The sequence below is a fragment of the Ixodes scapularis genome, unplaced genomic scaffold (genome assembly GCF_016920785.2).
Source record: "Ixodes scapularis isolate PalLabHiFi unplaced genomic scaffold, ASM1692078v2 PGA_scaffold12__126_contigs__length_90152505, whole genome shotgun sequence".
NCBI lineage: Eukaryota > Metazoa > Arthropoda > Arachnida > Ixodida > Ixodidae > Ixodes > Ixodes scapularis.
In genome coordinates this window covers 74,487,109-74,503,642 of record NW_024609838.1, presented here as the reverse complement: position 1 = coordinate 74,503,642, position 16,534 = coordinate 74,487,109, and the positions used below count along the sequence as shown (strand labels likewise).

The 16,534-nt window shown below is 47.1% G+C and overlaps 1 protein-coding gene across 1 annotated transcript in view; it reads left to right on the top strand.

The window, feature by feature from the left end:
* The window catches only part of LOC120842158 (neprilysin-4-like), a 75,310-nt gene extending 65,191 nt beyond the window's left edge, over nt 1-10,119 (top strand). Inside the window, exon 9 of the mRNA XM_040213186.2 lies at nt 10,020-10,119. Within this exon, the coding sequence (XP_040069120.2) occupies nt 10,020-10,119 (100 nt within the window). The remainder of the gene's footprint in view (nt 1-10,019) is intronic.
* The last annotated feature ends 6,415 nt before the right edge of the window (nt 10,120-16,534 follow it).

Below are 16,534 nucleotides of genomic sequence, written 5' to 3'. Positions count from 1 at the left end.
AATGCCTTCGGGCTCTGAGGGAATGAATAAATAAATAAATAAATAAATGTGTAGACGAAAAACACAGATGGCCTCGTGTAAAACGAACACGTTTCGACGTGTACGCTATGGGACAACGGTTTACACGTCTGGGCGTGTTATTTTTGCTAACAGTGTATTCACCCTGTGTCAGTGCTCGATCGTTGTCCGATGACCTTAATATTTGAGTGAACAAGCCCTACCATCCCCCCCCTCCCCCCGTACCTCTAACCCGGCAGGACTTGTTAGACCAATCAACGGGAGTCCAAAGTTGTTGAACCACATGATCACGGTCTCCGAAGATATTTACGGGCAGAGATTGTGAGCGAAAACGATAAAAGAGTTGTTGTTGGATACGTTTTATTCATATTTAGAAGGGGTACGACGCGACCGGTTTCATGCCTTGTCGTGAAGGGGAAGGGAATAAGGATGCAGGAATGGGAGAGGGGGTGCGAGGGCGGGAGGGGGAGAGGGCTTACAGAAGGCTGGCCAGACCGGCCGTCCTCACGTAAGCCAAGAGTGAGTTGAAGACGCGCCTCTTGACGTCTGTGGGGCCTGTCGGTGCCGTCCAGGCCTCGCACGTCATTCCTGGCGGTGGACCGAGCTGCGCGAGTGCTATGTGCCTTTCCTTTCGCCTTGCCGGGCACTCCCAGAGCAGGTGGCGTAGGGTGGCGAGATGCGCTGAAGACTGGGTGTTAATGGAAGTATCGGGGATTAGCCCGGCGGTTTGACTTGCTTGAGGTGGCGATGTAGAAGTCGAACTACACCGGTCGCATATTGCATACTCTGGTGAACGTAGCCCGAAGCGGGCCAGGCGATACGGTGTCCATGCACAGCCGGTTGTGATTCGGCGTAGCCGGACCGCGGCCGCCCGCGGGTATCCCCTAGGGATGGAGGTCGGGCACTCAGGCAGCCGGGTGGACAGGCGCCGCTTAGTTTCGGTGCGCGGGTGCTGTGGTGGTGAAGGGCCTGTGCTAGCGTCGGAGCCAGACGGCGCATCCAAGGGTCTCTGAAGCGGCTGACCGGCCGAGGGGAGAGACAAGAACGCCCTTGCCAGCCGGTGCGCCGCCTCATTGCCCTCTATGCCCGCGTGGCCCGGAACCCAAGCGACCCTGATGTGTGCGGCCGATCCCAGGACCAACTCGAGTCCCGCTACAGCCGCCCGGATGGAGCAGACCGTTGGAGAGCGAGGGGGGGCCGAAGAAACACATGCCTTGACCGCTTCCGCAGAGTCTGTGTGCAGGATGATCTCGGTGGGAGATAGCCCTCTGGTGGCGGTGTCGCGGAGCGCCAGTTCCGCTTCCAGCAGGATCGCCCGGAGCTCAGCCCCCAGCGAGTCAAGCCCCGGTGGAAGCCGGACACCAGTGGTCGATCCCAAGGACAGGCAACAGGCTGCTGCGGCAGTAGATCCGGATTCGGAATCCGCGGCCGCGTCACAGTAATATCTGCGTACTTCGGGGCCGTCGGCGTTGACGTCACGTTCGTGCGCCGCAGCTTGGGATCGTCGGCGGCCCGGATGGCCGCCTCCAGCATGGGATGGCGTCGGATGCCGGAGGTCAGGCATGGCAGACTCCAAGGTGGAGGGGGTGTGGCTGGTGGTGGAACTCCCTCAACGGGTCGCAGGCCCAGCAACCCGAGAATGGATCGTCCCGGTCTGGACCCTGAAAGGCGGATGTGCTGCTTTAGGCATGCCTCGTGTAACAGGTCTCCAATGGTGTTGAGTCCAGCATGGGCCTGCAGCGTGTCAACCGGCGTGAAGTTCGGCAGGCCCGTGACGATACGCATGGCACGCCGATTAAGGACCTCTAGGTCCTCACGCTGTTTCCTGGTGATGCCTACGTGCTGTGCCCCGTAAAGCATCTTGGCTTGGATGAGGCTCCTAACCAGGGTGTCGAACCGAAATTTTTATCGGTTCGGTTCCGGTTCGGGTTCACGGCTTTCGGTTCGGTTCTGGTTCAGTTCCGGGGAGCCAAAAATAACGGTTCAAACCGGTTCGAACCGGTTCGAACCGGTTTGAACCGCTAAATTGAGAATATATTTTCCGCGTTCTTTTGGCACTATACACTATTTCCGTTGTGAAACGATTCACTATATAGTTTCTTCGATCGTCCGTGCAATTTACTTCTGTTCTTAGGTACCAAAAATATTAAATTCAGTTATTTAATTTTGACGCAAGAGTAGAAGAAAATCTACATTAGCATACATAACGTCGTGTTCATACGACTCAATATCTATTTGTTTACGAGTAAAATATATTCTGCCTGAATCAAAATGTTTAAGTACAAGAGTAAAGAGTCGAGCTTGTTGGTACATACCTGTAAATAGATCAGCTTCTAATTTAGAACTATACTGTATTTTCTTGTCCTTTCTTCGTGTTAAAGTAAAATTCTAAAGTTCAAGCTGATCTATTTACACGGTATAAAATGTTGTCGCGAAGTGTGGTAGGTCGTCTAAAATACCCGTGATTGGTACAACTTTGTGTGTCAGTATTAAAAGTGAAATCATGTCATTGAACTAAGGAATTAATTACATCACAAAAATATGAAATGAGCATGCACCTCGTGGCCATATATCATGAAATAAGGTTTACGAAATACACTTCACAATATATATATATATATATATACATATATATATATATATATATATATATAGATATATATATATATACATATATATATATATGTGATGACGACCCAACTGAGCTAAAAGCAATGAAATTTTCGAAATGTAGCAAAATTTTAGGATAACTCCTTTCAGTCTATCTTTTATAGAAACACCGAGCGGCAATCGAAATGCCTGTTGTTCTAACCAAACATTGTTTACACTCAGCACCGCACGCATGCCACTAATCATGGAGCAAGGAGTAATTGCAATTGTTCACTCTAATATATACGCACCTTCGCACTCGGATCGAATCTGGCCCAAAATAGCGCTTGCCCAAGTGAACATTTTCTTATATAGAATAAGCTGGCATAGCCTGGCTGTTGAGGTTAGTTGTTGACAAGATGCCGGACAATTTAATTTGCAAATGAGCATCACCCTTGCTAATTGATGATTTTAACACGATAGCGTTAACGAGCTCATGTCGCAGAAAAACCGATGTCGGTGGCGTGACTGGAAAATCCTGATGGGTCGATAGGTTCATGACGTCTGAGCTATATACCCTAGCGCAAGAATTTCAAACAACCCACAATGCTTACGTGAAACGTGACATCACGCGTGGAATGAGGGTGATTAAAACATGATATGTAATGCGAAATAAAGGTCACCGTATGTTTCAAATGATTTCACTTTTGAAAGTAATTCCTTTGCCTTAAAGAAAAAATTAAAAATTTTAGGCAGGATTCGAACCCACAACCCTTTAGTTGTGACTCAGACGCTTTTCACTAGGCCACGCGAGCACGCTTGCGTAGCAAATGAGAATGCGATGCAAACGAGACCCGTTGACGCGATCGCGTTCCACTTTTAAAGGCAAAGCTTAAGCGTCCTTCAAAATTCTTTTTTGTTTAGTAAAACCAAGTAGTATTTCACGTTCTACTCGACAAGGCAGCTACTTAATTGGACACTTTCTGACGGTTTGCGTGCGTAATCATCATAGTTCCACCGCGCGCCCCTATTTACTTTCTTTTCGTCCAGCCCACAGACACATAAAACTAATGTTCACCAGATAAAAAAGGCAATAACAGACTTCTATATGTTTGAGAAGTTATATGTGTGAGGAGCAGATAGTTATTTAAATTCGCTTCAAAATCAGAAATGTATGTAAAGCCGTCCCATATCCCTTACAACGTGCCTGTCGAGGATAAAAACGCCGGAAAAGATTGGCAGAACCGCTTACAAATAATTTGGGGGCATTGTAATTAAATATATTTTATATTGATGAAAAAATTTTACTTTATAAAGTTCACATAACCGCTTGAGACCGACGCGGAAGGACGATACTCGAAACTACGCGAGCTGTGGAGTCTACGTAAAAGTGTTTTTCTGTTTGCTGATTGGCAGTGTGAAACATCGGGTTGCAGGGTACGCTAAAAAGGACTCTATGCTCACATGATGAATTGGAAGTCAAATACACGAAATGTTCAAAAAGAGAGAGATAATTAATGTTATGTTTTGCAAAATAATCCCTTCCAGAACGCCTTACTGCAAAAAGAGATGCGTAAAGATGCACGCAATGATATTCATGATTTCACATAAATAGCGCGAAGGACAGACAACAATTTTTGAAATCTTAGTATATTACATTTAATCAGCTTGCATGAGCTCGAAATTTCCGAAATACTGCCTCGGGAGGCAAATGTTATATTCGGTTTTACCTGCACTTGTTTTCGGCCCTCACTTTACAGCACTATGCTAAAATTGTCATGCGTTCTAACATTTCTCTAGGCTGCCATATCTCATCGCGAGACTGCTATAAATACTTCACAAATTTACAATTAGGACATCTATGGCTAGTGTTGCGAACATCATATTTCACCAGAAAGCTGAACTATTTAGCATGGTATGCACGTGACGTTATCACACTATAGGCTGGTGGTCATTCTGATTCCTTCTTGCTGAGAAAGTCGAATTCGACGGTGCAAAAGGCACGCTGCAGGAGGTGCAAGCTCAGTGAAAGCAAAGTATTTGAAAGGCTAGTATTATTATTCTTAGTGCATCGTCGTGAGGAACGGCGCCAGCGTCTGGCACGGCAAAAACGTGCTTTTTGGCAAGAGCGCTTTTCCAATCAAAGTAGTTTCCGGGGTCACGCTTTTTCGTCTGCGCCAAAGATGCAGGGAAGAAGAACCTTTACAACACAGTATGTTTCTAAAACTCCCCCCCCTCCCTCCCCCCCCCCCCCCCGGCCCCACACACAGGCGCACTTCTTTATATAGCGGTGCTGTTAAGGGCTAGTCATGCGTTACCGCCATCTATAAATGGCGACGGCAGCCAGACAGCCAGCTTGCCAGTTGTTTGGTTGCCACCGTCGCTCATAAATGGCGGCAACCCCTCCAGCCTTTCCAGTCTGGCTTGCCGACTGGCGGCCGGCCATTACTTCATTCCCACCATAGTACAGCATTTCTGGCCTTCCATCTTCACCAGAGTGGAAAGGCTGAAAGTATTCCTGAGGAATTGCCTCCTTCATTTGTGTCTGTTAATTCGACAATTTTATTTGACACTTGTTAACCGCAACCTTTCATTGCTTTTATTTTGCACCCCGTGAAGTTTAAAGGGGTCATGAAACGATATCGGGTTGGAATGTGCATGACTTTTCCGGGGCGTACTAGTCCCCTGGTCCAAGTGTACTCGCACAGGGCGCCACTGACTCAGAAGCTTCTTTGCCGCGGTGAAATTGCGAGGATTGAACGAGACTATTTCTTTTAGTCTTGCCTTCTCAAAGATTGATGTCGTAATTGTGGGATCAAAACCACCCGGTTGTCGACAGTCAAGCGTGACTCATGGTTTGGGCAGGAGAACTGTGTGAGCACCGTACATCGGCTCGTGACAATCAATGCCTCGGCGGACACTTGGGTAGTGGCTCGTGTCCAACCGCTGTGGTGATGAGAATAGTCGAACTCTAACAATGCCTGGAGCTCCAGCACGCGTTTTCTTCCTTTAAAACTCCAGCGCGGGGGTATGATTAACGTTGGCGGCATAAGATAGGCACCAGGCCACGTGGCCGCTTCTGGCTACGAGTTGAGGGAATGAACGATGCTCATATTTTTCTAATTTTTTCGGCGACTACCATTGCCTAGAAGAAACAGCAACGCCAAGTTAAATCAGTTATTAACATTAGGGACTGATCCTGAGTAGTATTTTGGTAATGTATAGAAATATGTTATAGCTCATTTAAACAAAATACAGAGGGGTCGAAACTTGGGTAATAACTTGAGAACGACGCTCGTGTGAGACTTACAGCGACTGCCAACGTTCGGCTGTTCCTCTCACGTCTCTAAAATATCTTCTTTTTTTAGGTATTCCTTCCGTACACACGTGTAGTTCTATGTAACGTCATATTAATAGGTCGCATTTAGTCATTTCAAAAATTCTATTCTCGGGGACATCTTTCGGATATACTTCAGCAACAACGAAAAAATGTTTCAATGCCTCAATGATGTAAAATTGGTCTTGCAACATTTTTTTTTTGTACTTTCAATAAATAGTGTTGAGAAATAACCCGTGACGTTGATAGGTTGCGGAAACATTCATTAGTTTTCCCCTAATAACAGATGCAGAAAAAATAAAGGACAGAGACAGCTGTCGATATCTCCTCAACTCGCAATTTGAACAAGCGGCCACGTGATCTGACCCTAATTATATACCGCCAGTGTTCATCACAGTCATGCCCTAGACTGCTAGGGTTTGCAAAGCAAAAGCTTGGGCTGAGCTTCAGATATTGTTAGTGTTAGGCTATTGATTATCATATCTAATTGACATGAGCCGTTACCTAAATGTTTGGCCATGCTGATTGTCATGAACCCGAGCACTCGACTAGGGGATATGAAAATCGCTTACGTCACGGAGTCACGTGACTCTCGGTGCGAAATCGTGATGTCATGTTACGTCATGCTGTCAACAAGGTTAATACATCTAGTGACTTCCTCAAATTAAATCGATTTAACGCAGTGAGTTACGTGACGTCACGAGGCCACGTGACATTACTTGACAACATGTATTGACACCATGACGTTACGTGACAACTTGACACATGGTTAATCATAGTGCCAACAAAGGTGCCATGAAAACCCACAATTTATCATACGTTGCAATTATGTATATGACGATGCGATCAACAGATAGAAATACAGCCGCCAATTGTTTATTCCCATATGTTCATTTTGTGATACTAGCAAAAAAGAAAACAAATATTACCTTGAACCGTTTTGAACCGGTTACCGTTATATTTTTTTTCGGTTCGGTTCCGGTTCAGTTCCAAGATGGCGGCGAAGATTTCGGTTCGGTTCAGTTCAGGTTCGGCTAAAAATAACGGTTCTGTTCCGGTTTTCGGTTCGGTTCGGTTCCGGTTCGACACCCTGCTCCTAACAAGCATGCGTAATGTGTGGGTGTCGGCGCCCCAGTCCTTAGCTGTGGTGCGACGGATAAGGTGCAGCATATGTACTACGGAGGCTTTGGTTTTGCTCAGCCACGTCACAGGTGGGCCGTGCGCGGAAAAGTCGACACCAAGAACACGCAGCACGTTTGTGGCGGTGATGACTGAGCCCCCGAACTTGAGTTCGATGCACGGGGTCGCCTCTCGGTGTGCGTTGGTGTTTCCAAACACGGCGTACTGCGTCTTATCAGGTGACGGAGTTAGACCGCGTTCTATCAAAAATCCGGCGACGATGTCCAGTGCTTCTTGGGCGGAATCATTTTGAGGGCCAACTGGGCCACCCGTCGTCCAGATTGTGATGTCGTCTGCGTAAATTGTGTGGCGGATGCCTGGGATCTTGTCGAGGCGGTGGCTCAAATCCGCCATCATTAGGTTGTAGAGTAGCGGGGAAAGCACCGCGCCTTGTGGGACTCCTAGCTCGAGTGGAGCCGCAGGAGCTTGTGCATTTCCTACTGAGACACTGTAGGTGCGCCCGTTGAGGGACGCCCTGATATACTGGAGGCTTGCCGGTGAGGCCCGCCGCGGATGCGGCGGCCATCACTGTAGGATGTGGAACACTATCAAAAGCCTTCTTCACGTCTATAGCAACCGCTATTTTGATGTCGTAGCGCGGGTGCTTGCCGGCAAGATCCTCAGCGAAGAGGGCCAGCGAGTCCTGCGTGCTGAGACCCCGGCGGAAGCCAGTCTGGCACGGGTGGAGGACGTTGTTTGCTTCAATGTGCCATTCCAACCGCATCAGCGCCATCCTCTCCATAAGCTTCCCGACATGTGACGTCAGAGAGATGGGTCGCATATCTGTGAGCTGTTTTGGAGTTCGGCCTGGTTTTGGGATTGGTATAACCGAGGCGTGGCGCCAGATGGCGGGAAGTTGACCCAGCTCCCAGGACTCGTTGAAGATGTCCAGAAGTTCTTGCATCGCTGCCTCCGGAAGGTTGCGAAGGGCCGGGACAGTTATCATGTCGGGCCCCGGAGCACCATGCAACTTTGTGATTGAGAAAAGTGCGCCCTGCAGCTCTGCCATGGTAAAGGGCCGCTCCATACTTGGGTCCATGGGTTCTTGAGGTGGAGGGAATGAAAATCTAACTTTGGCTGGGTCATAACTCGCTGGACATTCCTGTGGAAAAAATACGGGGCCAGCTTTGCTCGCGAATTCTTCATTGGAGATTGCCAACCGGAGGGCCATGTCTTCTCCAGCTGTTTGTTGACGTTGGTTCTTTGTCATACCACGCTGGAATGGAGATAGCTTCGGTGGTTTTGGCCAAACTGGGTGTGCAACGTGAAGTTAGGATTAAGACGAAACGTGAGCATTTGAAGTACAAACGTTAGTCGCCACGAAAATATGCTCTCCCAGGATAATAGAGCATAACAATGTGCAGAACGAAGTCATGTTACTTCTCGTGTCTTCATTAATTCTGCCTGATTATTTTTATCGTACATGAACTCTCATATAATATTTGGTTGCCTATATTATGGTCTTCGGAACCTCGGTGGCACGGGTGTTAAAACTATGTTACCGGAAGAGTGTTTCATTGTATCGTTAATTGAAAATGTCCAAATGATTTTAACACAATCATTGATGAGTGAATTTGGATAACACGTACGAAGTGCTTATGAGTAGTAAAAATGACATCCCAGTCAGCACGCCGATACTGGGCCAGCGTCGGGGGAGTATTGCTCACAATATTGGCCCAGTTTCGTGTTTCGCACCGCGGCCCAGTATTCGGCCAATATCGGTTAATGATCGGTCTAAAAACGGGCCAGAATCGGCGATATCATCCGAGTTCTGGGCAGAGATGGTCGAATATCGGTTAACGTGGCCACAGCCGCTGCGGTGTCAGCGAACTTGGACCAAGCCAACGTTAGTATACAATTAACCGATCAGTTGGGAAACTGCCATAGAGCCTGCTCTGAAAAAGTTGCACCTAACCGTACTCGAGAACCGAGTTCATAGCGATCGCAACGCCGCCGTTTCAACTGCACTGGCCACTCGAGGAACTGTACGTGGCTTCTATTTTGGCTTTAATCAGCCACTTTAACTCCGAAACAGACACGGTGGATGAGAGATTCAGGGGTGCCACCCCCGACACCCAAGCGGACGCGCCGCGAATTACTGCCGAAGTTGGGATGCGCCTAGGTCGGGACGCGCTACTTGAAATCACCACTGAGACAGGGTCGTGTAAAAACAATATCAATTGTTCCGCAAACCTTGTAAACTAACGATTTTAGAAAGCACCATGGGCCCTCCGTTTTCTACTGTTACTACAAAAAGAGATTTTTTGCGTTTGTTAGTACGGAAAAACCCAGTTCCAGCCGCTGATTATCCGTCGCGCCCTCGGCGCGGCCCGTGGCAACAGCTGCAGCCGCCGCGATTGGCCGGTGCGACTGATTTAGTATCGTTTTAGAAACGGTCAAAAATTCCTAATACCGGCCGATATAGCCAATTCAGACCCGACAAACTACCGGAACACGGCGCTGGATACTGTATATTAGCGTGGCAATGGCCGACCTTAGTGATGTTCCGCCGACATCGGCCACATCATGGTAATACTGAGCCGATCTTTACGATCCAGCGCCAATATCATCAGTATCAAAATTAATTTGCCCTATTTATCCAATCCGACGCCAATATTGGCGCAATACTGTGTGCTCCCTAAGATGTCGAAGTTGTGGTTTCATTTGAGCGTAAGCGACACGAAGGTAGCAGGTTTTACATTTACTTTGGTTTCAGCCAACGGAACACCTGCTGTCGCTTTAGCTTTTTTTAAGCTTTAGCCATTAAGATTGCTATCTTAGATTTAGTTTTTTAATAACTATTCTTCAAGCTTTTTTGTGAATCACAGTTCTAATAAATTAGCCAACCAGATATTGGAAAACGGTTACAAATTTAATTTTATGTTTTATTCTCCAGGACGAACCTTCCAATGGGAAATTCTCCAGAATTCATTGCTGTGTTCGCCTGCAGTGAAGACTCGCCCATGAACTTTAAAAAGAAGTGCACAATGTGGTAACCAAACGCAGGCCGCAATTCAAAATATAAATTGATTTTAATAAAATTGAATGATTTAAACCCTGGATCTCTGGTGCGCGCATACCCACTGGTGCTGCAGATAGCTTTACGCGTGTAAAACATAAATCTAAGGAAACACGCAGAGCATTAATTTGCCTAATTGTCATTTTACGGGCCAGTATTTACCTAACAAGTTGTCGCGGATTATTTCGTTTTAAACATTTTTGTTTTTTATTTTATTGTTTCATATTTGTTTTGCTGCCTGTCGTAGTTTTCAGACTATAGTCAGCATAGTTCGCACGTAAGATGCTCATAAACAGAGCATCCTGAAAATTGAAACGTTTATTGGCACACAAACCAAAAAGAATTTTCATCATAGAAAACTCATCACTAACACAACCTTATATGAACAAAATATGTGATGTCTCGCAATATTGAGCAACTTTAAAAGAAAACTCCTTCCATAGTCCGCACTCGTAGATAGTCAGCACCGCGTAAACTTTCAACTTTCAAACGTGTATAGTCCTCGAACTATATCCCTGAATATAAGGTGCTTTAAAACTTATATGAGCCCTGACTACTCGACACCATCTCTCGATTTAATCTCCGAGGTGAAACACGTGCACTAATCTGTGTATCTCAAGCTTGTAAGCTTATAACATAACCATTTGCGATTCAGTCGTCCGGATCACAACACTTGCTGCCACATTAATAATAATAAAATTATAAATGATAATGATAATAACTATGCTTAATGCATGAACACATAAACCAGGTGCATAAATTGTTTCATCAAAGCCATCTAGGGCTCGTTATGTTGAGCACCACCTCGATGACCATGCTGCTCGTGAAGTCAAACAGAAAATCACAAATGCTAACAAATTTTGTTTCCAAATACACGTAGGTAGTAAAAGGTTAATTCGACATAATTACTCACAGCATGAGACACCACATTAATGTCAAATCTAAAGCAGTGACACACAAAGTATCACATAAAAAAACAGCAAGATAAGATTTTGTCTCCCTCGGTCTTGAGACGGGGCTTAGCAGCTCACGCGAGGTCTTTAGTTTTTTCACTGCCTCTAGGTTAGTTAACTCTTTGTGAAGCTCATTGAAACTGTTTGGTACATAAAAAGGTATTACGCTTTCTCCAAAACCTGTTTCTCGTCTCGGAACCTCAAACCGTTGATTGCTCCTGAAGGACCTACACACACACTTTCGCTTCTTAAGGGAGCTGTCCCAGTAGTTCCTGGTGATAATGGTCTGCATGAATAGAGATTCAAAATTAGGAAACTCAAGTGATATAAAAAAGATGTCTTCTGCAAGAAACTCCGAGTTGTAAGCTACGCTTTTCAGCATACTTTTCAAGACACCATCGATCCTTTGATTCTATCGCATGGGAGAGTTTCATAGTAAAGTAATGCCATACCTTACAATAGTGTATCCCAATTTCTGCATGATAAGTATCCGAATACACATCGGGTCAAACTCCTTAATAGAATACAATGGACAGGCTACTCGCGTCATTCTATTCAAATATTTGCCATCTGCGTTTTCTAAGATAAATCAGAAAGGAACAAATTCCCATGTACTTAGCATCACAAACGTATTCGACATGGACTCATGTACAATCTGCACAACACGACACGTGCAGAATCAATGGCCTATCTAGTCAAAAATTGCTTAGTGGGTTGGGAAAAAGAACAAGTTTTGTTTTTGAGCAATTTATATTATTAGCATTTGGCGTAAACCAATCCAAGAGTGTATAGCGTAATCTTGCAGCATATCTATAGCGATACTATATTTTATATGACGAGATAAAAGCAAGGTGTCCTCTGCGTACTTATAAAGGGTACAGTTCTGAATAGATGATTGCATGTCGTTAACACAAATGTTAAATCATAGAATTAAAAAAAGTACCCTACGGTACTCCCTTTTTCGTACAAGCTCTAGACCCTTTTCTGTCACTAACAAACGTCATCTGAGGCCGGCTAGTTAAAAAACTTGGAAAGAAGTGAAATAAAAGTACCTCACTAGCCATGAATATTCAGTAGTATTCTAGCATTTGAGGACTCACCGTGTCGAATGCCTTGAATACATGAAGAAACAGAGCACGGGAGATTTGATTATTGTCAAAAGTGGTGTTCAACACTTCCGAGAGCTCTTCCAGTAGAGGCAATGTGCCGCGATCTTTGACAAAGTCGTACCGGCAAGATGACATAAGGTTATACTTCTCAAAGAATGACGTCATAACGTGAACAGATGCGTCTCCAAACTTTTTAGACAACAAAGGCAAGATTCATGATGGGCGATAACTTTCAAGCTTTCCTCAATTCCCACCTTTGAATAACGACTTAACTGTTTCTTGCCCTGCCCACACAAATGTGCGGGTTCAAATATACTTTTTTTAGGCTTATCCGACAAAAATATACCAGTTCCAACCCAGCCAGCACGTTTGTGTGGGTGCATGAAACAAATTAGAACGAGTAGTCCGCGATTTGCGCCGCAAGGGGGCTAGTTGCAGCACTTCCGAAATGACCCTTTTCCCGAGAGAGGCTCGCCGGCCGCCTTCGAGAAGTAAGTGCATCATTTTGCTATCTTGTTTGTGTGCATTTTCAAAACTAGGAATTGGGAAGCAACCCTGAGACTCGCTCAACAGCATTAGGCGCGCAAATGGCCCAATCAATATTGTCACGGGTGGTGATTAAAAGAACGATAAATAAACAGGAGGAAATTAACCAAGTAGGGAACGCCACGGGGGCTTTCCCTACTCGGTCAGCTGCGCTCGCGGCATTATTGCTCCCTTTTTGCGGCACAAAACGAAAAAAACAAATTCACGACAAAAGGACAGCAAAATCGTTACCCACAGTTCACAGGTCACTCGTCGACGAGAGTGGAAAGTCCTATCGTTCGTTATAAAGCTTCAACGGGACGACGTGCACCACCTCGGGTCGCGGCTGACGTTTTGTTGATGGTCGTATTTCGTTGGGAAGAACTTCGTAGTTCAGATCTCCGAGGCGTCGGATGATCTTGTAAGGCCCAAAATAGCGCTTCAGCAGTTTTTCGCTGAGACCGCGGCGTCGAATCTGTGTCAACACCTATAACCGGTCGTCCCTGCGACGAAGGTTATACCGCCGTGCGTTGACTCGCTGTTGGTCTTGAGTCTTGATTCTTGTCAGTTGACGAGCTTCCTCGGCGCGTCGAGAGGCCTGTTGAGCATCGTCGCTGCCATTGTCGGTAGGCACCTGAGGCAGCATGGCGTCGAGCATCGTGGTAACTGTCCGGCCGTGCACCAGTTGGAACGGCGTCATTCCAGTGGTTTCTTAAACCACTGTATTGTACGCAAACGTAACATGCGGCAGCACCTCATCCCATGCATTGTGCTCCACTTCGATTTACATGGAGATTATATTGGCGATGATCTTGTTGAGTCTCTCCGTCAGCCCGTTGGACTGCGGGTGGTACGCCATGGTGCGACGATGGCTGATGTGGCTGAGACAAAGGATTTCTTGCATCAGCTGGGCCAGGAAAGATTATCCTCGATCTGTGATCAGCACTTCCGGTGCGCCGTGTCGAAGGAGAATGGACTCGACGAAAAACTTGGCGACTTCAACCGCTGTGTCCGATGGAAGGGCATTCGTCTCGGCGTATCGTGTAAGATAATCGGTCGCGACAATAATCTACCGGTTTCCTCTCGCCGACTTTGGGAATGGCCCAATTAGGTCCATTCTGACCTGCTGGAGGGAGTAGTCGGGGCAGATATTGGCTGCAGGAGTCCTGCTGGCTTCGTCGGAGGCTTCTTACGTCGTTGGCACTCATGGCACGATGTAAGATGTACGGTTTTCGGGAGCCTTGGCCAGTAGTATTTATCATAAATCCGGGCGACCGCCCAGCTGTAGCCAAGGTGTCCAGCCGTCGGGTCGTCATGGCATGCTTAAAAGATTTCTTCTCGCAGGCTGGCAGGAACAACCAGCAGCCAGGCAGGGTCGCTGGTTCCGAAGTTCTTAAAGAGCTCGCCTTGCCGCAGACGAAGCTTGACAAGTATCGGGCCAGGACTTGCGGAACTGAACTTCCTTGACCTTCAAGTTACACTTGTAAAGAAAAGGGAGCTTAAAAGGACCACTAACCATCTTTCATCCCCACGACCCTAGCTTCCTGTGTTAAGAAGCGGTAACTTGAGCAGTTCGTCACGCGGGAATTTGGCTGCTCCCACTGGAGTTGCTCTCCTAATGAATACTTTAGTCCCCTCGTCAATAATGGCTGCCACAAGCCTTCGACGAAATGGACGAAGCATCACTCGAGTAGCTATTTTGGAAAGAAGCCTTGGCAAAACAAGATTTTGTCCCCGGGATTCAGAAATTGTGACTACACGCGCATATTTAGTAAGTGTTTCCGTCCTCGCGCGAAACACATGCGAACGGAATCCGAGCGACACGGAGGCGCCGGGAACGACTACTCTCCTACTGCCGGTCCCGCGTCCGAGTTTGAACTTGCTGCGACGGTTGACCTGTGGTGGTGCGGATGCCTCGTTGGGTAGAGTAGGAGTAGCGACCGATTGAACGGCGAGTTTTGGTGTCTTTGGCTGCTTGTAGAGCAGAAGAAGCGTTATAGGAATTTTATAACGTGCTTCATAAAGCGCGATCCAAACCAACGCTTCTTTTTTCGCCTGTAGGTCGTGCGGCTGCGGATGTGACGCATTTCGTGGCGTTTTTGCTGTTTCCGGGCGCGCTTTCTGAGTCAGAACCATGCGCTTTGGTTTGGACGGGCGAAACTTCGGGCGAGCGCGCACGCAGGCACGAGCGTCGAGCGCACAAGCAAAGTGCAACTGCGACAGACTGGCCGGCCAGACGGCGAGAGAAAGAGAGAGAGATCGCGTTGTCATGTTGGAAGAGAATAAAAGGGGGGGGAGGAGAGGGCAGCCAGACGGCGAGAAACGCGGAGCCGGAACTAGCTTGCCCTCCACCGATTGCCCGGGACACAGGAGCGCCCTACTACGTCACCGCGCGTTTTTGTGCGCGTTGAGAAAGAAGTTGAAATTATCCAACTTTCTTGTGCGCGCCCGGAAAGAGCGAAGAAGCGGCGCGACGTCACGGAAATACGTCACATCCGCAGCCGCACGACCTACAGGCGCAAAAAGAAGCCTTGGTTTGGATCGCGCTTAAGGTCGCAGGATTACCCTGTACGATAGGCGCTCGCTGTCTGACGCGGTCGGGCGCGTACTCGCCCATGTTGGCGTGCAAACGAGGCCTAGCACCTCAAACCTATGCCCGGCGGCAATCAGTTAATCAAACAAACGATGTTACACCAGCAGATCGTTTCGTCGACGCAAGAGTGTCTTAATGCGACTTAGTTCATCGAAAAGTTCCCGTGTTCGTTTCATCGACCAGCCTTGCGACGCTTCATCGAAAGCGTCTTTCCGCACATATCGCCTCGGTCGTTGGCGTGAAGGTACCGGCGACCAAGGCGATGCGAGCTTGACGAAACCGTTGCAGTTCGTATGAGGCCTGGTGCGAGTTTGCGCCTCGAGAGTTAAGTTTCGCCCTTACGCTCTTAGGCGACAGGTATATGGCCGTATCCGGTATGCGTAAATAAACATGTGCTCAATCAATATTATAGTTTCACCGAGCGGAGCGAGGGGTTTTAGTGCGTAGTGTGGACTCTTTGAAAGCGGTGATCGCGAATTCATTTGTGACGTATCAAAGTCCCCTGGGCAAGTCCGCTTTATTTTAAAGTAGGCTTGCGGCGAACGAAATTAAACCAATGATGCAATCCCCGTGGTGAAAATAAAGAAAAAAAGAAAGTCGACGAAACGTTGTAGTAGCACGCGTCAACGAAATAGTGCGGTGCCGCGAAGTCGTGCTCGCGCGCGTTTAGTTAAGCATTACTTGATGTTTTTTTCTTTCTCTACGGGTTTCAGAGTGTCTTGCGGCCCTCTATGTTTCGGCCGATATTGGTCGGCTCCGCGGCACGGATTATCGAGAACTCTCAGCGAATATAAAGGGTGCTGCGATCGATCCAACATGGCGGAAAAAAGGGGGATAGATTTGCGACGGCCGTAGACCGGTAGCGTAAACGTTAAACAAAGCGTGTCGTTCTCTGTTTGTTGCCGTGTGCACTCTAAAAAAAAAAGGAGTCGACAAGTGTCGACTCGACTCTTTTTGGAGAGTATCTGGGTTGTCGCAAACCACACTCTCTATTGAGAGTAACGGTTACTCTTCAACGACGAGAGTCAGTTTAACTCTGCCATGCGAGTGTTCACTTAACTCTTCTATAAAGAGTCATGCCAATACTTTTGCCAGAGTCAGCACTACTCTTTCGAAGTGTAAGTGTGAGAGTTAATTTCACTCCTTTGTGTAGAGTAACTATAACTCCATAAAAAGTGTTGTCTAAACTCTTTGACGAGAATTAATATCACT